Genomic DNA, 27,845 nt, shown 5'->3' with positions numbered 1-27,845 from the left:
TTTTCTTTATAGTTAGAAACTTTGTTTTGTCCATTCTCACCAGTGGGACACTAAACTAGGCTAAAAAAAGTTAAAACCAGCTAATTCAGATTATGAGATATTTTATAGAATGAATAGGGTCATAGGAAAATACTATAAATCAAAATAAAAATCAAGTCATATTTTGCAAATTTATTTGAGAGATTTTTAAAAACATCTTACACATCTTAAATTATGTTTGTTCTTACACTTACAAATACGAATCTTCATATAGGAGAATACTAAAAATTAACACTAAAGTTGTACATCATGAAGTTGAACATATTACAATGGATGTATTGCTTTCAAGAACGCGTTTGACATTATCAGTCTGTTACAATCTGATGCTAATCTTTTAAATATTTAATCTTCAACAAACATTACACCATCAAGAAATTTATAATATCTTTTTATACTGTAATACATCTAACTATGTAGGAATTTGCGAAACCTTATAACTTTCACAAGATGAAACTTTATTTTAGTGACTTGAAATTCCAAATCCTTTGTTTTTGTAAGCACCTACCCCGCCGCGATCTCAGAAACCAAGCGTCATACATTTTTAAATTGTATCAAGTTGTTTCCAACTACATTATACCACTAGCACAGCTCCACCACCTCACCGCTGACCTCCACGCGCCTGCGTTTCGGCGGCTTCACTGCTGGTTCCCCGTCATCATCCTCATCAATAATCTCCATGTCACTGTCACTGTCATCCTTTCTTGAAGTCGACGGGCCAGGCTTAGGTTCAGACCCATTCGATCCGTTAGCTTTCTCTTTTTCTTGTTCCTTAGGCGCGGGCATCGGTTCATCGGCTTGCGTAACAACGCGCCAAGCTTTTTCTTCATCTTCCTGTTGTAATCTCACTCTCACCTCATAATTTTGAAGGAAATCGTCTACGAGTAAGGCACAGCCGTCGCTCAGACCGATTTCCTCAAGCGTTTTATCGTTGTTGTGGTCAGTTTCGCCAGGTTCTGATGAGAGTACGACCAAGCCTTTGCCCTCAACGGTGGCGTCGGGAGCTTGCATGTTGAGGCCCTCCTTGAAGGCCGTGTTGAGGTCCTTGAGGGTGAGCTGCTTGATGTTGCAGGCGAGCGCCACTTCGGGCTTGGGGGCGCACACGTAGCATTTTGGGTTGGGAGGGGTTAGAGCTGAAACAAATAATGGTAACGTAAGGAATGGGTGGTGGAAAATGTGTGCGTCTATGATCCTTAGAAAACTGACATTTTGAAAGAAAAATATCAATTAAAAATATCAATCAAAACAAAAAGTTTTTTTTTTTTATTATGCATGGGTTTACTCATGGCCACAGACTAGCCGAGGCGTAGACGTGGCCTACGATGGAGCGAGCTCGCCCAGAAGGTGCCTGTTCACTCTTGATTTGAAGGTTGCCGGGTTATAAGAGCACGGAAATATAGACGCCGGCAAGGAATTCCACTCCTTGGCAGTGCGCATAAGGAAAGTAGAAGCAAAGCGCTTCGTGCGAATTGGCGGAATATCTACCAAGTAAGGATGGAAACCGGCCGTGCGTCTAAAAGTCCGATGGTAAAATGGGGACGGTGGAATGAGCTCGTGTAGCTCTTGGGCACACTCCCCGAAGTGCAACCTGTAGAATACCGACAGGCTGGCGACTTTCCGCCGATGGGCCAAAGTCTGAAGCTTAGCCGTTAGCTTCTTGTCGCCAATCATCCTCCTGGCTCTGCGCTCCACTGAGTCCAAAGCGGCGAGTTGGTATTTAGCTGAGCCATCCCACAGGTGGCTGCAATACTCCATACACGACCGGACTTGAGCTTTGTAAAGTGTTAGAAGCTGTCCAGGTGTGAAGTATCGCTTCACCTTATTTAGGACGCCCAGCTTTCTGGCCGCAGTTTGTGCTTTAGACTCAATGAAGCTGCCGAAGCCGAGGACTGAACTCAGCTCCATGCCGAGGAGTTCCAGGCTGTCGGTAATAGGTACAGATGCACCCCGGAAAGAAGGAGTCAGGTCGAATGGACTCCGTTTTGCGGAAAATAGACACGCCTGCGTTTTGGAGGCATTGAACGTGACCAGATTGTCATCACCCCACTGGGAAACGAGACTAAGGGTCAAGTTCATTCGCTCAACCACCCATATAACCATTCCAGTCGCAGAATCATCAAAGTGGTAACTAAATGTCAGATGTGTCGTAACAGAGTCCACACAATGTGTCTAGAATTGTTTCGAAACAAAGTGTCGTCGCCGTGTGTACACTTTTCCGTAACAAGGTGTCGACACATTTGTGTGCACTTTGCGTGCGGTTTGCGACTAAATCTGACAGCAAATTTGTGACAGCAAATGTCAATATAAAATACCTCTTGAAAACCAAGGTTTGTCAAACTACTATTAGTGTCTCGTGTGCTCGTAAGTAATTCTAGTAAGTCATCATGGGCGATGCAAATGATAATAATCGACCAAAACCATATAAACACCCAACACCCGTCAACCTTTTACAGAAAAGTTTTTAAAGAAATGCAATAAGCTACTTAGGTCAGCCAACGAATGCTCAAAAAAGTTGTAGAGGGAAATGCTCGGAACACAATTTTTGACTCTGTAACTTGGTTTGGACAAGTTAGGAGGTGAACATATCAAAAGTCCCCGGCCGTAGCCCTTGAGCGGGGGGAAGAGAGGGGGCTTTGAATGTCCCATTTTCCGGTTTTTCGATTATATCTCGGAAACTATGCATCTTAGCGACATGGCCACTTATACAAAATGAAAGTTAATTTAATTTGTTACAAGTTTATTCAGTAAATTTTTTCGATATGTTGAATAGTTTTTGAGATATCCGCTCTTGAAAGTTTATTTAGGGCTCTCAATTTTATCTTGATATATCTACATCAGTGAAGGTGCTAGGCCGTGTATGGTATCGTTTTCGTATAAATCTGGGTTGCTGAATCCATTTAAGGTATCACATTGAAACCATTCCACAAAACAGGGGTCGGAAACCGGTATTTGCTCCATACAAAAATACCGGTATTATTTCGTTCTTTTTCGTTCTTTGCTTTATTATTTCACTTTTAATGGGACCATCTATAATAATACAAACTCGTTACCTAAATACTTGATTCAGTCCTACATAAAGAGCATAAAATAATACAAAATATTGGGCTAATTCGGGGTTTTTAAAAAATACCGGTTCCGAGCCCCGCCACAAAATTAAAAAAATCTTTTTAGGGTTCCGTACCTCAAAAGCAAAAAACGGAATCCTTATAGGATCACTCGTGCGTCTGTATGTCTGTCTGTCTGAATACACAAAATAGTTCTTTACCTATAGATGACAGGAAAACCTATTAGAAATGTGCAGTCAGCGCGAGTCGGACTTAATGTACGGAACCCTTAATACGCGAGTCCGACTCGCACTTGGTCGGTTTTTTTAAACTCCTCTTGACGCTTAACCGCTGAACCGATTTCGTTGAAATTTGGTATAGAAATAGTTTGCGTCCCGGAACAGGACATAGGATAGATCTTATAACCAAAATCATCTTTTGAAGGTGTGAAAAGTGGCGTGGAAATTTGTACGGGAAATCAATAACCGCTGAACCGATTTAAGTATATTAAATTTGGGATGGTCTACATCTTTGATTTAGTTAAAAATGATAAAAAAAACATGACTTCAAACCTAAACTTAAACAGTATTAACTTCAAGAAGTCAATTCTGAATTCCCCCCTACACCTCATTTCACACCTTTGAAGGATGATTTTTGAGATAACTTATTATGTCCTGTCTCGGGACTCAAAATATATGTGTACTAAATTTAAATTAAAACTGTTCAGCAGTTTAAGCGTGAAGAGGAGTTTAAAAGAAAGTAAGTTTATATGTTTTTACTTTGGAATGGTGTCAATGTGATACCATAACTAAATTTGGTACTGCGAATTTATACGAAAACGATACCAAACATGGCCTCGTAGCTTTACTGTTGTAGAAGTCAAAATAAAATTGAGAGCCCTAAATTCTTATTACTTGACCAAACTTGTGTAGAAGGAAAAGGAAAAATAAAAGTCTTCGGCAGGAATATAAGACACAAATATATTTTTTTTTGCGTTACTATTTCAATTATCAAATATAAACATACCTTGATTATATTATTCTAGTGAGATCCTCACAGATAAACAAAAACATTTACTTAAAAAACTACAAGGTCGAAATATCACGGAACTTGTGACAGTAATACGTGAAAAATAAAAACTTTTATGACAAAAAAATCTGGACACAATTTAAGAAGCATCCAATTGCGTCGAGGAATCATCTGTATTTTTGCTTGTTTCATTACCTCCTCGCTTCTTTTTTTGTCCTTTGTATTCTGTAGCAATTTGTTAGATCTGAAAATAAAGATAACTTGCGTCGTCACGGATGTCGATTTATAGGTATAGGGAGTGCAGAATTCGAAAACGATGATCATTTTATAATCCAAGATGGCCGCTACGTATTTTGTCATAAAAGTCGTCATGAATATCGTTTTATAGGTTTTAGGAAGTGCCGATTTCGAAAATGATGACCAGTTTGGAATCCAAGATGTGTGCCGTGCACTTTGTCATAAAAGTCGTCATGAATATCGTTTTATAGGTTTTAGGGAGTGCAGAATTCGAAAATGATGACCATTTTGGATTCCAAGATGTCTGCCGTGCACTTTGTCATATAAGCCGTCATAGATGTTGATTTATAGGTGTTAGGAAGAGCAGATTTCGAAAATGATGACCATGACCAACAAAACGACATCCATGTCGACTTTTAACATAGTGCATGGCCGCCATCTTCGATTCCAAAATAGTTATTATTTTCGAAATCTGCGCTCCCTAAAACCTATAAAACGACAGCCATGACGACTTTAATGACATACTGCATGGCCGCCATTTTGGATTCCAAAATGGTCATCATTTTCGAAATCAGGGCCCCCTAAAACCTATAAAATGACACCCATGACAACTTTTATGACATAGTGCGTGGCCGCCATTTTGGATTCCAAAATGGCCATCATTTTCGAAATCTGCGTCCCCTAAAACCTACAAAACGACATCCATGACGACTTTTATGACATAGTGCATGGCCGCCATCTTGGAATCCAAAATGGTCATCTTTTTCGAAATCTGCGCCCCCTAAAACCTATAAAACGACACCCATGACGACTTTTATGACATAGTGCATGGCCACCATTTTGGAATCCAAAATGGTCATCATTTTCTAAATCTGCGCCCCCCAAAACCTATAAAACGACACCCATGACAACTTTTATGACAGTGCATGGCCGCCATTTCGGATTTCAAAATGGTCATCATTTTCTAAATCGGGGCCCCCTAAAACCTATAAAACGACATCCATGACGACTTTTATGACATACTGCATGGCCGCCATTTTGGAATCGAAAATGGTTATCGTTTTCGAAATCTGCGCCCCCCAAAACCTATAAAACGACACCCATGACGACTTTTATGACATAGTGCATGGCCGCCATTCTGGATTCCAAAATGGTCATCATTTTCGAAAGCGGGGCCCCCTAAAACCTATAAAACGACATCCATGACGACTTTTATGACATAGTGCATGGCAGCCATCTTGGAATCCAAATTGGTCATCGTTTTCGAAATCTGCGCCCCTTAAAACCTATAAAACGACACCCATGACGACTTTTATGACATAGTGCATGGCCACCATTTTGGAATCCAAAATGGTCATCATTTTCTAAATCTGCGCCCCCCAAAAAGTATAAAACGACACCCATGACGACTTTTATTACATAGTGCATGGCCGCCATTTTCGATTTCAAAATGGTCATCATTTTCTAAATCGGGGCCTCCTAAAACCTATAAAACGACATCCATGACCACTTTTATGACATAGTGCATGGCCGCCATCTTGGAATCCAAAATGGTCATCATTTTTGAAATCTGCGCCTCCTAAAACCTATAAAACGACACCCCTGACGACTTTTATGGCATAGTGCATGGCCGCCATTTTGGATTCGAAAATGGTCATCATTTTCAAAATTGGGGCCCCCTAAAACGTATAAAACGACATCCATGACGACTTTTATGACACAGTGCATGGCCGCTATTTTGGATTCCAAAATGGTCATCATTTTCGAAATCGGCACTCCCTAAAATCTATAAATCGACACCCATCTCGACTTTTATGACAAAGTGTTTGGCTACCATCTGCATGCAAGACATTTCTATCATTTTTACGTACAAAAATGGCCCCCTGTCAACTTCCAACCGAGATTTAATCGATAATTTATTCGATTAATGTTCAGATTAATTCAATTTCAATCTATGTTAGGTTGACTAAACTAATCGTGATTAAAATTTGAGGATTAACTTTTTTTATTCCATTAATTAGTCGAATAAACAGTTAATCTATTAAGTCCCATCTCTGACCACGTCATTTTTACACTTTGAGAATATCTGAAAACAAATGAACACAAGGAGCCATTTTGCAAATCCAGTAACTTTGTTATTACTTTTGACAGCGCGTGTCATGTGTCTACACAGAGTCGACACAAAGTCGAAACATTTGCGACTACTTTGTGACTGCAATATTTCTCAGCCTTAAACCATATTTATACATCATAATTAACAAGTTTCGTAGTATGTAAAGCGTTATTTCTGTTATTTAAGTAAAGTATACGCATCGAAGTACTAAAAATGCATCAAATAATATATTTATGAACACAAGCACTGAGAAGTAAACAATTTCATTTCCGGCTAAACTAAAACAATGTGGTGGCGCGTTGATTATATTACACTTAGTTTATCAAATCACTCGAGCAGTTTAATTCCCCATAATAATTTAAGTCCTATTGTAATATAAATGCAAACAATATATAATTACGTCTTGTAATCCGTTTTAGAGATGGCGTATTAATGTCACTTATTTTTATTTAACTATTTTTCCATCTGACAGTTTCCATTTGACAGGAACAAAATGAACGAATGAACGAATGATTTTGGCATAAAGTAGTCGCAAACCCGAAACAATGTGTGCACACGGCGACCACACTTTATGTCACTTTGTGTCATGTGTCGACCCTTCCCCATTTCTGGTAACTGTGTCGACACGGCGACGACTCTGCGACTGGAATTGTGACCGAAACAGACGGTGTCGACACAAGATGTGTCTACACCGCGTCGTAACGGCGACTGGAAATGGTTGTATGGGCATGGCCTCTCTCTGTGAACGTATATCCTCCCTGCTGTCCCCTGCACTAGCCAAATATCTCTCAACAACCGTACTGTCATCTTGTAACACTTTAGGGTAGCCACCCAGTGTTATAAACGTCTGAATGTTATTGTAGATAGATACTTTATAGGTTAGAAAAGTAGATGTTTGTTTGGTAAGAATTTGGTGGTTAATATACGTTCTACACGGGTATTATAGTAGATAGGTCAAGGTCGGAGACCAGTAATGTTGTCTTAATCTTCATATATACGCTTTTGGCTATATTTAGAGGATAAAACTTACCGGAACGGTGGGTCATCAATCATCTATAAATCGTCGCATTTAGCGCATCCATTGTTCGTTCCTGCGTTGCGCTGGGACATAAATACCTTGTTTTCTTTGGAGTTTACACATTTCACAATTGAAATATATTGTAACATGGAAATACTACGTGGAAATAGCTTTAACTTGGTAAAGCGGGTTGAATCGGTGTTGTTTATTACTGTCGCAGTAAACATTGACGTCTGTCAATGACAGTTGGTTTGTTGTCTGTGGTTTTGCACAGACAATCAGTCATACATAAAGAGTATTTATGAATAAACATTTGGTATGTGTTCTTTTATATTTTGCAATTCGTAGTTATAAATAATGTCCTTGTTTTTAGCTTTCGAAATTAGTAATTCTTTTTATTTTTGGTGACTTCGGTTTTCTGTAAATTGGATCCGGTCAGTTGCGATGTCATTGAATGGGAGGTTTTCCATTCACCACTTTGTCTGTGGCTTTTGCCATTTGATTTTTCGCTTGATCACTGGGATATTCCGTGACAAGATGTAAGACGTAATTTCGACATCAGGTCGGCAATTAATTCATGGGGTATGTATTTTATTTAAAGATTGTATTTCCTAAAACTCGGTTAAATTCGGTGTTCAATGTTTTAATCGTTGATATATTTTGTTCCAGCTTGGCCCAAAATATGATTAACCTAGCTTCCTATGCGCCGGTAATGGCGGCATAACCTTTTCACCTCTTTCAAACCAACTTGGTGAGTTGTCCACACTTTCTAAATATACGGAAGGAAAGGCGAAGTTGTTTATTGTCAATTGCAATTAGCTAATGTCGTGTTTTGGTGTGATTTTCCAGCAATCCCTTGACAAAGATGAGACATCATTTTGTTTCACCGCGTGCGCATACGTCGCCACGTCTGGTGTCTAATATAAGGGACTCGGCTTAGAAACCGGTAAGGATTTTTTTTAATCTCTTATTTCCGCAAGCTAAATCGCGCGTTGTCCCAATTAAATATAAATATAACTTTTTATAACATAACCTCTCTAAAACCTAGAACATTCTCTTTGTTTCTAGGGTCCTTTTGGCTAGGCCTGTCCTTTGGCTAGGCCTACTTCTTGGCTTGGCCTGTCCCTTGGCTTGCCTTCTTCATCTTCTTGGCCCTATGGCTTTTGGAAGATCTAGGGTGGTGTCGCACCATGCTAGTTGAGAAGCCGTCTTCTCCACTTAATTTTTGGACTCGAGGTGAAGTGTTTATACGATAAAACTGTGAGTTAAAAACTTATATTTACATTAGTGACTGTGTTCCTTTGCTGGAAAGGATAAACAATATTTAAGTCTGAATTTCTTTTTAACGTGAACTTTCTACATGGTAAATTCTATTATTAATATGAAACCTGCAATTCCTATGTAGGATTTTGTGTGTATTACAGGCCCAAATATGCCTGAGATGTACTTAAGTTAAATTTAATTAGTAATAGTTACGGTACGTAATTTAAATGTTAAGTCTCGAGGCCGCAGCAGGTCTTATTGTGATGTAAAGTGAATAAAAGTATTTAGTAAATAAATTTGTATTTTCATTTGGATATGTCATACGTTTGATGAGTATAGTATCCTGGCGTCCTACTTTAAATATTTGGATATCTATTCTCACTCCATAGTGGCAGAAACCACGACCCTATCTATGCCCTTAGTTAGCCGTAAGCATTTTTAAACTTTTAAGTAGGTAGATCTTGGGGGTTCTGGACCACTTCAGGGAAACGCGTTTCCGTTTGCGGAAACCGTCTTAAAAATATAAAATATAATTTTCTCTATATCCAGAGCTCACCCTCACCTATTACAGTGGCGTGCCCAACGTATGGCCTATGGAGTATGACATTTCCAAGTGAAACATTTTAGAAATATTTTAGTATTAAGGTTTTTATATGTAAAAGGAATTGCAAGTTGTTGTTTGAAAGTGTTGTTTGTGTTGGAGGTTAAACTTATAAATTTAACCAACTTATAAATAAAGCTATACTTTATACGCTAAATAATTAGCTATACTTAAAGAGATTTTCTCAATATTCTAAAATACTTTAAAAGGGTTAAAATCTAATAAAGTTTTAACTTATCTTTAAAATATTATAACTCTATACTGACTTACTTCTGATATTACATATCAATCTTGAAAAATGGATTTCATAAAAGCTGGTTGTAAAATCACCCATTTACATAAAGACGAAATGTCACATGAATTAGCGATTCGCAGACTTCCGGTTAATCCCATCTCACGTAGATCCAGTCTGTGTCAAGCGTTAAAACAGACTGCAGATTTAGCCAAAAAGGGTAGTCTAAAGTTCCAGGACTTGGTAATAAGTAATGAAGCTTCCGAATTAGAACTCTGTCAGCATAAGGTAGAGGAGATAGAGTTAGAAGCAAAAGGAGAATTATCAGCAGCGGCGATCGACAGGCTATCCTCGCGTTGCAAATATCTATTGTGTCGTATTTCACGGTTGCCTCAGGAGACCGAAGCGGTACTTCTGTTGAAAACGTTAATTACCTCTTTATTGGATCGGTTAAATGAGCAAGGCTCTTCTGCGTCGTCTGGTTCGGATGATGACTTTCAATCTCCTAACGAATCTCGTATTGTTAGGGAGATTATTTACAAAACGGATAAGACTTGTAATATAAATTCTTTAAATTTGAAATTTAAAGGTGACACTTGTGTTCGTACTTTCCTGTCTCGCCTCGAAGAGTTGCGAGATGCTAGAAGAATTTCTGAAAGCCGAATATATAGAGGTTTTCCTGAGATTCTCGAAGGTCCTGCGTTGTCGTGGTTCCGGTCGCAACGTACGAAACTTACTACTTATAAAGAAGTCACCGCGGCTTTACAAGATGAATTTGATATACCTGATTTGGATCATCAGTTGTTACAGGAAATACGGGCTAGGACTCAAGCCAAGTCTGAAACTATTGTTTATTTCGTATCGACCATTCTAGGAATGTATGAGCGTCTAGCAAAAGAGGTTCCTGAACAAGAAAAGCTGGATACTATGATGAGAAACATTCGTCCGGAGTATTCCAAAGATTTAGCTTTACATGACATAGGATCGATTGAGCAGTTGAAGTCGTTGTGTAAACGCATAGAACTAGCTCAGGTTAAGGCTAAACAATTTCGTGAACCGGTTTTATCAAACCAGTCAAATAATTCTTCATCAGAACATCCACCAAAGAACGTTGAATCTAGGAATAAGTCCTTCCAGTCTCGTTTTCCTAATTCTTCCAGAAACTTTGTTGCTGCGGCAGCACAAAGCTCTTCTCAACTAAAATGTTTTAGATGTGGTAGGTCCAACCATAACACTAAAGAGTGCAAGAGCTCTAGAGATATCGTTTGCTTTAAATGTGGAGAAAAAGGGGTGAAAACTCCCGAATGTGTTAAATGTAACTCCAAGACAAAAAACTAAATAAGGTCTTTTCTGCTAATAATAAATGTCGATCTTCTGCTCCCTATCGCGCAGAAAAGACGATTTTCTTTAATCCTCCAAAGGGAGACAATAGGGTATATGCGCTATTGAATATACTTAACTTGAATTTCAAGGCATTGTTAGATTGTGGTGCCAGTGTTAGTTTCCTGGGCCACAACAGCCATTTAGTATTCGCCACAGGTGGGATTCCTATTCAAAAACATACGAAACCTGTTATGGTGAACGTAGCTGACGATCATCGAATCGTATCTACTGAATATATGGTGTTACCAGTAAATTATAAAGGTCAAGTTAAACTTATACACTTTAATATTCAACCGGAGATTGCCACTCCAATGGTACTTGGTTTAAACTTTTGGAGAGCCTATGGATTAGCTCCAGGCCTCATTACTGATATAGAAAAAACTGATTCTCATTATATTGCTAGTCTTGACGCTTTACCGTCAGAGACAGGACTTACTACTTATGACTCTTTATCTTCTGAACAAAAGTCTCGACTTGAGGCTACTAAATCTCTTTTTGATCAAATTGATACTGATAAGGTTGGTTTGGGAAAGACTCACTTAATGGAACATGTTATAAATACCGGAGATACTCCTCCGATAAAACAAAAATATTATCGACTTAGTCCTTTTAAACAAGCTGTACTAGCTAAAGAAGTAGATCGTATGCTGAAAGAAGGAATTGTCGAACCTTCTCATTCCCCATGGAATTCTCCTGTCGTTATGGTGGAAAAACCTAACGGAGACTTAAGACTTTGTTTAGATAGTAGAAAAGTAAACGCAGTTTCAAAATCTGATGCGTATCCCGTACCACATGTTCAATACATACTGGATAATTTACGCGATGCGAAATTCCTTACCTCTCTTGATTTGAGTGCGGCATATCATCAGATTCCTCTTAGTGAAGACTCCAAGGAGAAAACTAGTTTTACTGTACCAGGAAAAGGGTTATTCCACTATAATAGAATGTGTTTTGGTTTGGTAGGCGCTTCTGCGACTATGCAACGTCTCATGGATAACCTCTTTACTTCACATTTTGATCACAAAGTCTTCTGTTATATTGATGACATAATTATTTGTACTTCCGATTTCGATGAACACATAAGATTACTTAAAGCGGTTTTTGAAAAATTAAAATCAGCAAATTTAACTATTAATATGAAAAAGTCATCCTTCTGTAGGAGTGAACTGAAATATCTAGGATATTTAGTTGATAGATACGGTCTGCGAACCGATCCATCTAAAATTGATGTAATTTTAAATTTTCCTACGCCTAAAGATGCTAAGGATATTAAACGTTTTCTTGGAATGTGCGGTTGGTACCGTCGTTTCATTAATAATTTCGCAAAGATAGCTCGTCCCTTATCTCGCTTAACGAGTAAGAAAGTAAAATTTGAATGGACAAATGAAGTTAACGATTCTTTTAACATACTTAAATCTGCCTTAGTTTCTTCTCCTATTCTTAAATGCCCTAACTTTAATGAAAGCTTCTATATACATACGGATGCATCTTCTTACGCCGTAGGCGCGGTCTTGACTCAGTCTTATAATGGGATCGATCATCCGATCGCATACTGCAGCCGTACACTTAACCAACCAGAGACCAGAGTTGGGCAAAATGTAATCGACTGACGATTAACGATTAAAATTAACCGACTTAATCGCGAGCAACGATTAAAAGTGACGATTAATTAATTTTAGTCGAAAATCTCCGACTAATATTGTCACGATTAAATTAATCGTCGACTAATTACTGGCGATTAATTTTTTTAATCGATTAATTAGTTCGATTAATTTTCTCTCGATTAATTTTAGCAATAAATATGGTCTTTTTAACCGACTTTAAAAAAAGAACGAGGTGCCTAATTCGTCTGAAACATTTATAAATAATATAAGTAACAGACGAATTTTTATGTATGTTCACTTGGAGACTATTAATTTCGACCGTCATCGAATTTTATTTTTGTTAGAAAAGGGATGTTTTAGAGTTCGTTCCATTTTGTTATCAATAAAATACTGAAATCGCTATAGGCATACCTAAAGCAAAATTATCATTTTTTTAAACAAACACGTGCATTTGCTCTCGAAAGGTACTTACTATTGTGCGAATTATATAGACCGGCTGACGAAGATATAATAATGGCATTTTAAGGTCTGTAGGCAATTTTTTTTGTTAAAGGTTGTTCTTATCTCGGGTTATGTTGACACTGTTGACAGTTCTTAAGGTCGTATAACAATGGCAAATTATGGATAAACGGATTGTTATCTATTTTGGAATTTCTAGTCCTATGTAAACAATAAAACAAACCTACAAAGAGTACGTATGCTTAGTATTTTATGTCACTGTATTATATGCCACGTGTTATTAGTTTCTCAACTTACCCAGGTGTTTAACCCTTAAATGCACGATTTTGTCTTTTTGCCGGAAATTAATATATGTATCACATAATTGTTTCCTGATTCTAGGAAAAATGGTAAAAAAAATATAGCATCGATTTTTACTGCGAAATCAGTGTTGGAAGTTGCATAGGTTAAATCATATTTTATGTAAATATATAATTACATACTAGTAAGAGATATAGGAAAAATCTTACTGCCATCAGAAAGGTATACTATTTGTGATATTCCTATGATAAATTCTTGAAATATAAAATTATTACAAACCCCGAAAAATGTGCCCAAAATCACGTACTAAAAATCATCAACTTCCGGGTTTTTCCAAGTTTTTCGACATTTCGTCTCAAAACAAATGTAATTTTTATAAATTAAAATACTTTAAGTAAGAATCCGGAATATGGATTAGTTTTACTATTTAAATAATATACAGGAACAAATAGAATTTGTCTAATTATGCATAAAATATTATGTTTATGTTGTGTAGGCTGCATGCATCACTATTCACTAAGCATTATTATAGTAACCAATGTAACCATCTTATATTATTGAAGCACAGTTATAACATTGGAATGGTTTTTAATGTGTACGCAAGAAGTTTTGATTTTTAGTTACATACAAAAATGACCACCTGTCTACTTTCAATCGAGAGTTAATCGAGAAATTTAATCGATTAATATTAAGATTAATTCAATTTCAATCGTATGTTAGGTCGACTAAATTAATCGCGATTAAATTAATCGCCGATTAATTTTGACGATTAACTTTTTTAATCGATTGATTAGTCGATTAAAAAGTTAATCGATTAATGCCCATCTCTGCCAGAGACGAACTATTCGGCTACTGAGCGCGAACTCTTAGCTGTGATTTATGGTCTCGAGCAATTTCGTGCATATGTAGAAGGGAGAAAATGCTATATTATAACTGATCATGCATCTTTAAAATGGTTCCAAAACTTGAAAAACCCTACTGGACGATTAAATCGATGGGCGTGTAGATTAAGTCAATTTAACTTTGAAATTATTCATCGGAAGGGCAAAGAACATGTCATACCTGACTGTCTTTCTCGTATTCATGTCAGTTCTATAAATTCTGTTACTACTCAAGACCCTTGGTATCTTGATATATATAAAAAGGTATCTGAAAAACCTTCTCTCTTTCCCAACTTTAAAATTGAAAATGATAAACTTTTCCGTTACTCTAAGAATAAGTATCGTCTGACAGCTCAATTTGACTGGAAGCTGGTACTCCCTTATGAGCATCGAAATGAAATCTTAAATAAGTATCATGATGATCCTACTGCCGGTCATTTTGGCGTGGCTAAAACCCATTCCAAAATAGCGGACTTATATTATTGGCCTACGTTGTTTCAAGACGTGAAAGAATACGTCGATTCTTGTGAAATTTGTAAAACTTATAAACCTGTTAATTTAGCTCGTCCTGGCTTGATGGGTAATCCCCGACGTATATCGTCACCAGGCGAAGCCATATCTTGTGATATTCTTGGTCCCTTTCCCCCGTCTTATTTGAGAAATCAGTATCTTTTTGTATGTGCTGATTATTTCAGTAAGTATGTGACTTTGTTTCCACTACGCAACATAACTGCGAAAGCTATAGTTAAGTGTATGGAAAAAGGGATATTTCTTATACATGGGGTTCCTAAATATATATTCTGCGACAATGGTGTTCAATTTACTTCAAAAGACTTTCGAGACTTAATGTCCAAATATAATGTCCCTCATATTTTCTATAACCCTAGATATCATCCTCAGACGAATCAAACGGAACGAGTGAACCGTGAACTTGTAAGAACTATTGCTTCATACGTGCGTTCTGATCACCGTAACTGGGATAAGAACATATCGGAAATACAATGTGCATTAAATACAGCTCGTCACGAAGTAACTAAAAATACACCGTATTTTCTAACACATGGTCGTCAGATGATTCTAGATGGTTCTCTTTATAATAGTGAAGGTCCTATAGATCAAAACGCGCTCGAATTAGATACCAGCGGTGAGTTTTCTGAAAAACTTAAAGAGCTTAAAACTATATATCAAAAAGTGCGTAACTCGTTGATCGCCTCCCATGAACGTAACGCTAGGTATTACAACATGAGGAAGCGTCACGTAGAACTAGAAGAAGGACAAATCGTTTATAAAAGATGTTTCCCATTGTCAAATGCAGCAAAACATTTCTCCGCTAAATTAGCGCCCCGTTATGACAAGTGTGTCATTCATAAAAAATTAAGTCCTCTTGTATACTCTTTAAAATCCTTAGAAGGAAAACTTCTAGGTAACTTTCATATAAAAGATATTGTACGTCCTGGTGAAGCCGAGCCGTCTTCGTAGCGGTACTCGTCTTTTCACTTGTTGGCTCAATATTTAAATTTGAAATATCCTATATGATACAAAATACTGAACTTACCTACTGAACTGAATGCAGCCTGGCGCAAGCTTGTTTTCATCAGACCGGGTAATTGTTCCATGTATTTGATTCTATATATATTGGTACCGGATGCATACGGACCAATCTTAATCTTTGATATGTCCTTATAAAGACATAAAACAATAAATAATCTGAATAAACTACAGAAACTTACTTTACTTATAAACCCTTAAGTGGGACTACTCTATAAAACGTTATTAAATCGTGAAACGAGACTACGTTCTCAATAAACTCTGTACTGTGACTAAACTTTTGTTTGTCGATATAGGAATTGTGTATTGGCTAGATGATGCAGCTCTTTACTTAGTTCCACCTTTGTCGGTGATAGGCAATTTCTTTAATAAAGGGAAAGTTATTTTTCGGGTTGCCGTCTTTGACATCTTCTTCTAGATTTAGGTAAGTGTTCGCTAGAAATAAATAGACCCGGGTCAAAATTAGGTGCTAGTTTTCCTTGGTTGAATTGGCCATTCACCAAGTCATAGATATAAGTTTTGTCATAAGGTTTGTTTTCTTTACAGATTATCTGTGTTCTCGTGGTTAAGTTTGGTTGGTTAAGGTGTAACTTCATATTAGACATATAAATTTAAAAAAAAAAAATTTTTTTTTTCAAAAAAAAAAATTTTTTTTAACCCAACTAAAGATGAACTGTAACACTTTAGGGTAGCCACCCAGTGTTATAAACGTCTGAATGTTATTGTAGATAGATACTTTATAGGTTAGAAAAGTAGATGTTTGTTTGGTAAGAATTTGGTGGTTAATATACGTTCTACACGGGTATTATAGTAGATAGGTCAAGGTCGGAGACCAGTAATGTTGTCTTAATCTTCATATATACGCTTTTGGCTATATTTAGAGGATAAAACTTACCGGAACGGTGGGTCATCAATCATCTATAAATCGTCGCATTTAGCGCATCCATTGTTCGTTCCTGCGTTGCGCTGGGACATAAATACCTTGTTTTCTTTGGAGTTTACACATTTCACAATTGAAATATATTGTAACATGGAAATACTACGTGGAAATAGCTTTAACTTGGTAAAGCGGGTTGAATCGGTGTTGTTTATTACTGTCGCAGTAAACATTGACGTCTGTCAATGACAGTTGGTTTGTTGTCTGTGGTTTTGCACAGACAATCAGTCATACATAAAGAGTATTTATGAATAAACATTTGGTATGTGTTCTTTTATATTTTGCAATTCGTAGTTATAAATAATGTCCTTGTTTTTAGCTTTCGAAATTAGTAATTCTTTTTATTTTTGGTGACTTCGGTTTTCTGTAAATTGGATCCGGTCAGTTGCGATGTCATTGAATGGGAGGTTTTCCATTCACCACTTTGTCTGTGGCTTTTGCCATTTGATTTTTCGCTTGATCACTGGGATATTCCGTGACAAGATGTAAGACGTAATTTCGACATCAGGTCGGCAATTAATTCATGGGGTATGTATTTTATTTAAAGATTGTATTTCCTAAAACTCGGTTAAATTCGGTGTTCAATGTTTTAATCGTTGATATATTTTGTTCCAGCTTGGCCCAAAATATGATTAACCTAGCTTCCTATGCGCCGGTAATGGCGGCATAACCTTTTCACCTCTTTCAAACCAACTTGGTGAGTTGTCCACACTTTCTAAATATACGGAAGGAAAGGCGAAGTTGTTTATTGTCAATTGCAATTAGCTAATGTCGTGTTTTGGTGTGATTTTCCAGCAATCCCTTGACAAAGATGAGACATCATTTTGTTTCACCGCGTGCGCATACGTCGCCACGTCTGGTGTCTAATATAAGGGACTCGGCTTAGAAACCGGTAAGGATTTTTTTTAATCTCTTATTTCCGCAAGCTAAATCGCGCGTTGTCCCAATTAAATATAAATATAACTTTTTATAACATAACCTCTCTAAAACCTAGAACATTCTCTTTGTTTCTAGGGTCCTTTTGGCTAGGCCTGTCCTTTGGCTAGGCCTACTTCTTGGCTTGGCCTGTCCCTTGGCTTGCCTTCTTCATCTTCTTGGCCCTATGGCTTTTGGAAGATCTAGGGTGGTGTCGCACCATGCTAGTTGAGAAGCCGTCTTCTCCACTTAATTTTTGGACTCGAGGTGAAGTGTTTATACGATAAAACTGTGAGTTAAAAACTTATATTTACATTAGTGACTGTGTTCCTTTGCTGGAAAGGATAAACAATATTTAAGTCTGAATTTCTTTTTAACGTGAACTTTCTACATGGTAAATTCTATTATTAATATGAAACCTGCAATTCCTATGTAGGATTTTGTGTGTATTACAGGCCCAAATATGCCTGAGATGTACTTAAGTTAAATTTAATTAGTAATAGTTACGGTACGTAATTTAAATGTTAAGTCTCGAGGCCGCAGCAGGTCTTATTGTGATGTAAAGTGAATAAAAGTATTTAGTAAATAAATTTGTATTTTCATTTGGATATGTCATACGTTTGATGAGTATAGTATCCTGGCGTCCTACTTTAAATATTTGGATATCTATTCTCACTCCATAGTGGCAGAAACCACGACCCTATCTATGCCCTTAGTTAGCCGTAAGCATTTTTAAACTTTTAAGTAGGTAGATCTTGGGGGTTCTGGACCACTTCAGGGAAACGCGTTTCCGTTTGCGGAAACCGTCTTAAAAATATAAAATATAATTTTCTCTATATCCAGAGCTCACCCTCACCTATTACAATCTGCATAACCTACAATGCTGGGTTGCAGCATGTCGTTAATGTGGAGCAGGAAAAGGGTTGCGGAGAGAACAGACCCCTGAGGAACACCGGCGTCAATGGCCATGAGGTCCGAAGAGCAGCCATCAATAACTACTCTGATCGACCGTTCACTCAAGAAATCAGATAGCCAGCTACAAAAATCAGCAGGGATGCCGTAAGCAGGAAGCTTGCTAAGGAGACTTGCGTGCCAAACCCTGTCAAAGGCCTTCGAGATGTCCAGTGAAACAGCAAGCGCTTCACCGTTCCTCTCGATGGCCTCGCCGCAGCAGTGCGTGACATACGCTAAAAGATCCCCAGTAGACCGACCTCGGCGAAAGCCATATTGACGGTCACTGAGCAGATCATTTGCTTCGAGGTATGCCAGCAGTTTGCCGTTAAGTACCCTTTCCATGACTTTACAGAGCATGGAGGTAATGGCGATTGGTCGGTAATTGCAGGGATCAGCACGACTACCCTTCTTGGGTACTGGCTGCACGTTTGCAAGCTTCCAGGATTTCGGCACCGTTCTTGTTTGGAGAGAGAGGCGGTACAGGCGTGTCAGTACAGGAGACAACTCAGGCGCACACTGCTTTAGTACACGTGCAGGTATACCGTCTGGTCCATTGGCCTTATTCACGTCAAGATTCAGCAGAGCTCGGCGTACCTCTTTTTGATGTATAGCAATTCTCTGCATAGAGGAACTGCAATGAGGTAGCGTAGGTGGAAGTTTTGAGCCTGCATCTAGACGTGAATTGCTCGCAAACAGAGAAGCAAACAAGTTAGCTTTCTCTGTCGCGGAGTGGGCCAGTGTCCCATCAGGTTTCTGCAGAGGTGGCAATGTGGGTCGGCAGAAGTTGGATTCGACCGCTTTCGACAGGGACCAGAACCGCTTGCTACCAGGAGGGTAGGAGGCGAGTTTGGCCCCTATTCGACTGACGTGGTCGAATCGAGCCTTTCGAAGCACCCGTTTGCAGGACTTGGCAGCTGAGTTAAAGGCTTTTTTCTTCGCGCGAACCCTCTGTGCTCCAGCTTTGGTATCGCGGGCTAGTACCCAAGCCTGGTATGCAGACTGCTTAAGAGCCTCGGCTCGAGCACAGTCCGAATTGTACCATGCTCGGGTCTTGTGATCGAGCGATAGGTCGGAGAACGGAATGAAATATTCCATTCCCTGCCGAATCACATCCGCAACAGCCTCAGCAGAACAGGAGGGGTCACCCGAAGAAAAACAGACCTGCTGCCAGGGGAAAGACGCAAAGAAATGCCGCATCTCATCCCAGTCCGCTGACTCGTATCGCCATACTCTCCTCGTGCCCCTAGGGCAGAGATCAGGAGGAGAGTGGATCGACACGGATTTCACCAGACAGTGATCGGACGATCCTAGCGGAGCTGAGACCGAAACCGAGTGCCTGTCTGGATCAGTTGTCAGCAGAAGGTCAAGGCAATTGGGTGTATGGTCAGTAACATCCGGTATCCGCGTCGCAACATTTACCAGCTGGGTAAGGTTTAGGGATACAGCAAATTTGCGCGCTTCCCTCCCAGCGTGGCAAGTATTCTTGTACGGGAACAGCCACTCCTCGTGGTGGGCGTTAAAGTCCCCAAGGAATACGAGTTGAGCCGCGGGGTACCGCTGTTGGGCTTTATCTGCCATCTCAGTAAGGTGGTCAAAGAGCCTAGTTGTCTCCTGGTTTCCGCTGTGCGATCGGTAGACACAGGCATACAGAGGTTTCTCTGAGCCCGAGTCGACCATAATCCACAAAGTGGAAAACCCGGCAGCCTCAAAGCAACGGAGACGCTTGCAGCAAATGTCGTCGCGGACGTACACACAGACCCCAGCACGTGCTCTGAACTTATGTTCCAGTGAGTAGCCTGGGTAGTTGAGGTACGACGCGTCCGCTGGGGTTTTGATTTGCGTCTCCGTCAAAAAGAATAGGTGCGGTTTTTCGGTTTCAAGATGGTGGTGGACCGGATCGATATTTGAGTGCAACCCCCTGATGTTGGTGAGGTGCACTTTCAATGGGAGGAAGTGCAGCCGGTGTTTAACCCTATTCTTTTTTCTTTTTGTTTTCATATTTGTGGAGTGTGGGATGGGTGAAAAAATGCCTGTCGAGGTGTTGCGTTTACCAATTGGATCACTTGAGCCAATCCGGACAATGAGGAGCTCACTTGGAGACTGCGGGGACGCCCGAGCCCCCCTGAAATAACCCACCGGGTCCTCCCGTCCAGTCGCCAACTGGCACGGTGGAGCTATTCCAGGATTTTTCGCTAGGTGGCGGGGCAGCCTCTCGCACGTGGCTGTCGTACAATTGGGCCCCCAACTTCCTGCGGTCGGCCACCGGCAAGACCGTGCCTCGGATCCCGCTACCCTCCAGCGAGAGCTGCTCGGCCCGACGTCACTCAAGGATCCAAAAACCGGCATTATGCAACACAACTGACAGCAAATCATCCCCCAAAGGCACTGGTACTCCCGCTCATAGACGAAACGCAGCAAGGCTGCTTGGCGCCTGACTCCGGCGGGAGGGTGGTAGCAAACCAGGCGGCCCCTTGCGGGACCTACCACCGCTGGTTTGGACGTAGTTTAAGGACATACCCGGGTCCAACCAAGTATAGCCTGACAAGTTCTTTTTTAGCCCTGATATAATGTCGCTACAAACAGCTTACATATAGCAACAATACGTGTACGTCATGAATAGTCGGGACAGTGTGTATTGGCATCGTGCAAGAGCGAGTGAGGTATACAATTATGTACATGTGAGTTGTAGAAGTATGTTTCCCAATCGAAACCCAATCGAAAGAGCATGTTTAGTTGATAATTAAGTATGAATAATTTACCTATCCGCCATAATTTGATTCTAAATATTCGACCTCCGTATATATATTTACCAGATTCAGTCACTCGTGGTGGTAATGGCTCATTCTTATAATAAATATTTTTGATTATAGCACTAAAGACGCCTTAAATGAGAAAAATAATAATTTAATAATTAATATTCATATTTAGTACAAAACTAACCAGTTTATTACAAACTCACTATGAAAATCAGTACCCGTCATGTCAACAAATAATTTCACAACATTGTTTAATGGAATGCTACTGAATCCCGTATCCTTTTTCTGTCGCAAGTATTTTAATGTATTTAAAATTATTTGTTTAGCATCGGTGTGAATTTTTTTGGGCATTTTGATTGCAAAATCTATTATTATCCTGAAATATTTACAATCATTTTCGATTTGTTTACATCGGTGACATTCAATGACTTTCAATGTCGGATGTCAAACAAAATAATTGCCATTAAAATAAATTAGTTCCATCGAAAATCCGCAACGTGGCGAGGGCTAAAAAGGAACTTGTTAGGCTTTACAATACAGTATGCAGGTTACGTTTTCGGAAGTTTGTCTAATTTTCAGCAAAGAAACATTATTTAAAATAGTATCATTTTTACACGCTTTTATTTAGCTTCATTTCATACATTTTCTGTTTGATCCAAAATCATGTTAGGGTATTCTACCACTTGCCAATGTCTGATTGAGCTGAAAACTACACTTTTATCGTTTCAACCCATGTTCTAATGTTTTCTAGCCTATAACTATGTAATAAAATAGTAAGAATTGTGCGTGATATAAATTATCGATACCATGCAATAGTTGTAACACCAATTAAATGTTTTCTATCCAGCATAACCCATATTACGTGCTCACAACATGTTGCACACTACATAATACATATACTGTCAACTTTGACCATCGGTGCACCTTATGTGTTTACAATAAGGCCTACAACTAGTAGGTGGTCAGCGTCGACGTATAATTACTCATCATGGTAGATTAACCATGACTAATTACTTCAATTATGTTACCGCTACTTGCGATCGCAAGGGGAACGGTGTTCCATTGACCAGTGTTAAGAGTCACACGACCCTTGCCAACGCTGTACATTCGAAGTTGTGCTATAATTTAAAAACAGGGGTCTCCAAAGTTTTTACCTGAGCGCCATATTGCGCCTCAGAAATTTTCGCATTTGCCACTATCGGTTTTTGCGACGGGGGAGTATCTGGTTGCTGCTGTTAGGAACAGTTCTACTTTCAATGAATGCTGAACCCCGCGGGCCGGGGTTTGGAGACCCCTGGTTTAAAACGACATTCTAAAATAACATAATGACATGAACATTCAAGTAAGTTTAAATGTTCATGCCTGGTGTCATGTAATTTAATAAAACATGTCCCGTTTTATGAGACACATAACTTCGAGCGGCATTTTGGCGCAGTTTGTGCGACTCTTAATAGTAATAAGTTTATTTGGGGTTATTCATAATTATAACGTGCTTATTTACAGTTGTTCTTCAAAGCGTTTATACGCCTTATAGTGAGACGGTGTGACATGTGTGAATCGGTTGCACGTGTTAAACAACGGATGATTGATTACTTTTTGAAACGCACATTTAGTCCTTTGGCTATTGTTTATAGTTTAGATAGACATTTATAGCGTACATAAAACTTCTTAATTGTGACGTTCCACGGCAAAAGGTACCTCGCATAGCGCCGCAATAATATTGGAGCGGCGTTAATAATAGCGTAAGCGCCAACCGCCATAAGGTACCTTTACCCGTGGGACGTCACATATTATAACGTGTTTTTTTTCCACCATGTCAGTGGCCAAAAAGAATACGGCCCGCCTGATGGTAAGCGGTTACCAATGCCCATGGACACCTCCGGTTCCGGTGTTGCCATTGACTTACTTTTCTCGGGCACGAACAGTTGTCCGCGATGGTTGACCTTGGGCCGCAGGTACACGCTGGAGCAGGTGTCGATGTGTCCGGCGAGGATGGCCTGCGCGCGCAGCACGGCCAGCCCGGCCACGATGGCGTTGGCCGTGGCTATGGCCGGGATTATGTTGCCGGCCATTGCTGGAACAATGGAGAATAAGACTTGTTAAGAACATAGACAAAGAAACACTGATTTAAACTTTCACGATTATTAAACATTATCAAACTGCACAACGGGACTAAATGTCATTAGTAAATGTAAGCGGAAACGAATATCGACAGTCGATAAATCGAATATCGTTAGTGTTGTGTGTCGACAGAGTGACATTCCTAGTGCGCAAAACGTTCAAACTGATAAACAAGATCAAGTGCGGGTAGTTCGAAAAACTCGCGCGGCTAGATGTTGATGTCAACTTGAGCCAGTCTTCTCCGAGACCACGGGGACAACGCCGTCCTCGAAACGTCGGAGGTAAATCTTAAAACTTAAATACGCGATTAAGTCCCGTTGTGCAGTTTGATAGACAAAGAAAGGTTATCTCGGCCCTCTAAAGTAAAATTTTTGGCCTTTTTTGTTTTAGAAATTGGCAGAGTGGAATTTGTATTTAAGAACTTTCTTTCATCAACTTAAATGTATGAATATGGCACGGAGACTAGGTCTGCATGTAGGGCCCAAATTACCTAAATAAAACTCTTAAAATGTACAAATTGGTCATTAAATTTGGGTGGCTAGGTTTAACTGTAAACCTTAGGACACCTGGAGAGACTCTTGATATATGGTCTTTGGAAGGCTAGATCTGAATGTAGCTTAGGACACTTACATTTGATCTCGAAGCGGCTCTTGGTGGGAATGTTGAAGATGTGAGCCCGGACGTTGGCGCAGGCCGTCACGAAGTCCATGGCGCTCTTCTCGTCCTTGTCCCACACCAGGTGGTCGCCGGCCGGCCGCGACGCCAGCTCCGCTTGTAAAGCTTTGCAGCTCGCTGCGAATACCTGCACAGAAAAGTTTAGGTAAAAACTCATGCAAGAACAGATTTAAAACTTTTTTAAGAGAGAGCCACAGTACACCTTAGATAAATGAGTGTGGAACAAAACTAGGTATTGCGGGGATTTCAGACTCGCGAGCGTCGAAAACGTGTCGAATTGTGTACATTTTACTAGCTAAGAAAAGGCAAAAAAGGATTTTTTTATGCTGCTTTTCAATTAGCATTACAATACTAACCCATTAAAACACTACACGTACCTTATGCGCCGCGTTATCGCGCACGTTTTGACGTGTTTCGTGGTCAAAGGATTAATGATTTTTATGGAGCTCGTCTTGTCGACCTTCATACAATCAAGCTTATAATAAATGTAGTGTACCTGTGCACACTCGTGCACCGACCACACGCGCTGGTCGGGCAGGCCGGAGTGCTGCGCCGGCGCCGCGTCCTTGCCGGGCAGGCTGTCCCAGCACAGCGGCACGGGCGGCCTGCGGGGACACACATTACAACTGTTTATAGTCGTCGACACGTCAATTCACGTTAACTTTGCCTTATTACATTAATTTTACGCTTTAGTCCAAATACTTCTTAATTTAATGAGCCTCCTTCACTCATTTCTACTTTATTTACATTTTGCATTGAAGATATTTTTCTTTATAGACAATTTGCCTCGTAATTTTTCTGCAGTATAGCTATTTTGCAAGATAAACTTCTGTTCTGTACCCGTCAGTCTCAGCTCTTGCGTTCTGGCTGATTGTATGACAGCATAGACAAATAAAATGACTAAACGGTAACAGACGGACCTGCGTTTCTTCCAAAGATTCTCCATAGACAGCAGGTATCTGATATCATCCCCAAAGAGCTTGGAGAACAGTTTCTCTGGATCATAGTTGGTTTCAGCAGCCCATGCTCTGGTGCTCTTGCGTTCCACGTTGCCAGCCGCCGTGCCTTCCGATGTGAGGGCTGACGAGCCTGCATCTCCTGAGATCAAACAAAAACACATTATTTTTTAACAAAACTGGGGAATATCTTGCATGCAGTGGATGGGTTCCGAGGGAGTGTTGCAGATGTGAATACTTGTACAGAGCTTTCAGCTGTCTCTACAGCTAACAATGTTGGTAATGCTACATACCTGCTGCTTCAGGGTCTGCGGTGTCCGGGCTGACATCCTGATCTGGGTCCTCCTCTCCAAACAGCTGGTTGAAGAGATGCTTGGCCCACACTATGCAGTGGATGGGCTCCGAGGGAGTGTTGCGGATTGTGCAACCCGGGAAGCTCTTCTGAGGAGCTTTGGGCTGGCATTCATAGCACTGGGTTAGACCTTTTTTTATGAGTTCCACCTGAAATGAAGAATTTGACAATTATAAAGTAGGTAAGGGCAAATTTTTGCTAATTAAAAATTTGTTTGTTATTTATGTAAACACTTTTAGCAACCTAAACCTGTTGTGATTAAGTGGTTGTAAAGTTTTATGAGACCTATAACCACTGTTTGAACTTTGAAGTGCAGAGAGAAAAACTATAATTAAAGTGAAAATGTTAAATACAATTATTAAATACAATTTAATAATGATTATGCTTGATACAAAAATGTGATCTTTCATGGCCCAACATTTTCACAGTATTAACAGTAATATCTGTTATCAGTTTGTTGTTTTTATACCAGTGGTAGAACAAACATACGGCCCGTTTGATGGTAAGCCATCACTGTAGCCTATGAACGGCTACTACTCCAGAGCTGTTACATGTGCGTTGCCGACCCTAACACTGATGGGAACAGTTTATTTTTTAGTGACAAAGACAATTTAGCTGTGTTTTTGTATCAAGAATACTAACATGATGCTAAAATATTGCATTAACTTAAAATAGCACTATAATTTTGCTAGATGGTAAATACTCAATAAATTTTAACTGCATAAATCAGATTTAAGTTGCGGTTAAGACAACTGCAGAAGAAGCCTACTTTTAATTTTTTTTATAACCTTTCTCAAGGAACTCTTCAGTAATAAGTGTAAGAAGAGAAGAAGTGTTTTAAATATAATAACTTACCTGTCCAGCATATCCAGCGGTCCCGGTCTCCACCAGTGGCACGTTGGCAGCTAGACACATGCGGTTGACATGGTTGCGGGCCACACGGTTGTCCAGAGCGTTCATCACAATGTTGAACTGCTTGAAGTAGCTGACCCCATAGTCATTGCTGAAATGAGAAATGTAATATTTTTACAAAATGGCTGGTACCATGTATTTTTCACTGATTAGTAATCAGAGCTACTAAATACTTATGAGGAACCTTGTCTTTACTAGCCAAACCGTAGAATTAAAAAATCTGAGTCATGGAATTGAAAACGGTTGAAACTTTTCATATATTAATTTTCAAGGATTATTCACCATTGCCTTTCCACATAAATTGCTTTCACCAAATCTGTTTACTGACCTTTTATTTTTATTTATACGGCATTTTAAGGTTATAATTGTTATGTATACACAACTACTAACCTGATGACGCTGTCGTGGTGTGCAATGATGTTCACATTAGGGTTGAAGCTCAGAGCGCTGTCTTTCGCGACCTGCGCCTTTGATTTACCAACGTGTTCTTTGTGAAACAAGAACTGCCTATTCAAATTGCTTACGTCGATGGTGTCAAGATCAATCTAAAAATAAAGAATATTAGTAGTTAAATACCACAATTGAACGTAAACAAATAAGACAAAATACTCAATACATACAATTTCAATGTAAGGAAAGCCGGTCAGCACGAGATTCTTTAAAATCTCGCATCCTATACCACCGGCGCCCACTACCAAAATCTTTGAATTTGCAATCTCGCCCGTCAGGTTCTCGTCGAACACGCCCGCCACTCGCGCAACCATTTTACTTATACTATAAAATACAGTAATATTAATGTAAAAACAACTATTTTCAGAACACTTTCAGTAAAACTTAACACGGAATGGCAGTGGCAAAATTCGTCGAATGTCGAAAGAACTGTCAAAATTGGCGTCATTTCGTTAGGTACGCGTTCAGAAATTGTAGAAATAAAACGCATTAGGTCCCATTAGGTCCGTGAAAAAACGTCGTTATAACTAGTTTAATCGTTAATAACGATTGTAACTCGATTAAAATAAAAATAATGTTTTGAATTGAAATGAGCTAAAATAAACGTATCTATTGTACTTATTCTAAAAAATGTTGCTGTATAATTTAATGTATTCCAATTCAAGACATTCTTAGAAGCATGAGATTATTTTCATGCTTATGCACAGAATTCTATTATTTTCATGCTTGCTGCATACAAAGGCTGCATATAGTAGAGTCAGACCAAGAAAACCCTGCTGAGGATTTGATAGCCCACGCAGTGCAAGTGTTATTTTAAACGTCAAACTTCTATGAAATTATGACGTATAAATAACACTTGCACTGCGTGGGCTATCAAATCCGCTGCAGACTTTTCTTGGTCCGACTCTAACACAATACGTATATACATAATTGGTCGTATTCTAGTTTAGTAGTAGTTCTTTGGAAGGTAGAGGTCCCGTCCCTACGCAATGCACTTGAGTGCACCATTGATTTTTAATTTAACACGTAACATACGTAACATACGTAACTGTCACAAATATTGTCAAAT

The 27,845-nt window shown here is 39.3% G+C and overlaps 1 protein-coding gene across 1 annotated transcript; it reads right to left on the bottom strand.

The window, feature by feature from the left end:
* Window positions 1-156: 156 nt before the first annotated feature.
* LOC134669156 (SUMO-activating enzyme subunit 2) lies at window positions 157-27,201 on the bottom strand. The gene is made up of 9 exons (XM_063526702.1): window positions 26,947-27,201; window positions 26,717-26,871; window positions 26,270-26,417; window positions 25,356-25,563; window positions 25,027-25,204; window positions 24,603-24,711; window positions 24,062-24,233; window positions 23,217-23,384; window positions 157-1,169 (listed from the first exon to the last, which is right to left on the bottom strand). The coding sequence occupies exons 1-9, from the start codon at window positions 27,088-27,090 to the stop codon at window positions 619-621; spliced, it is 1,833 nt and encodes a 610-aa protein (XP_063382772.1). The 5' UTR covers window positions 27,091-27,201; the 3' UTR covers window positions 157-618.
* Window positions 27,202-27,845: the final 644 nt, after the last annotated feature.

This window comes from Cydia fagiglandana, chromosome 11, assembly GCF_963556715.1.
Source record: "Cydia fagiglandana chromosome 11, ilCydFagi1.1, whole genome shotgun sequence".
Taxonomy (NCBI): Eukaryota; Metazoa; Arthropoda; class Insecta; order Lepidoptera; family Tortricidae; genus Cydia; species Cydia fagiglandana.
This window is presented reverse-complemented; position numbering and strand designations above follow the sequence as displayed.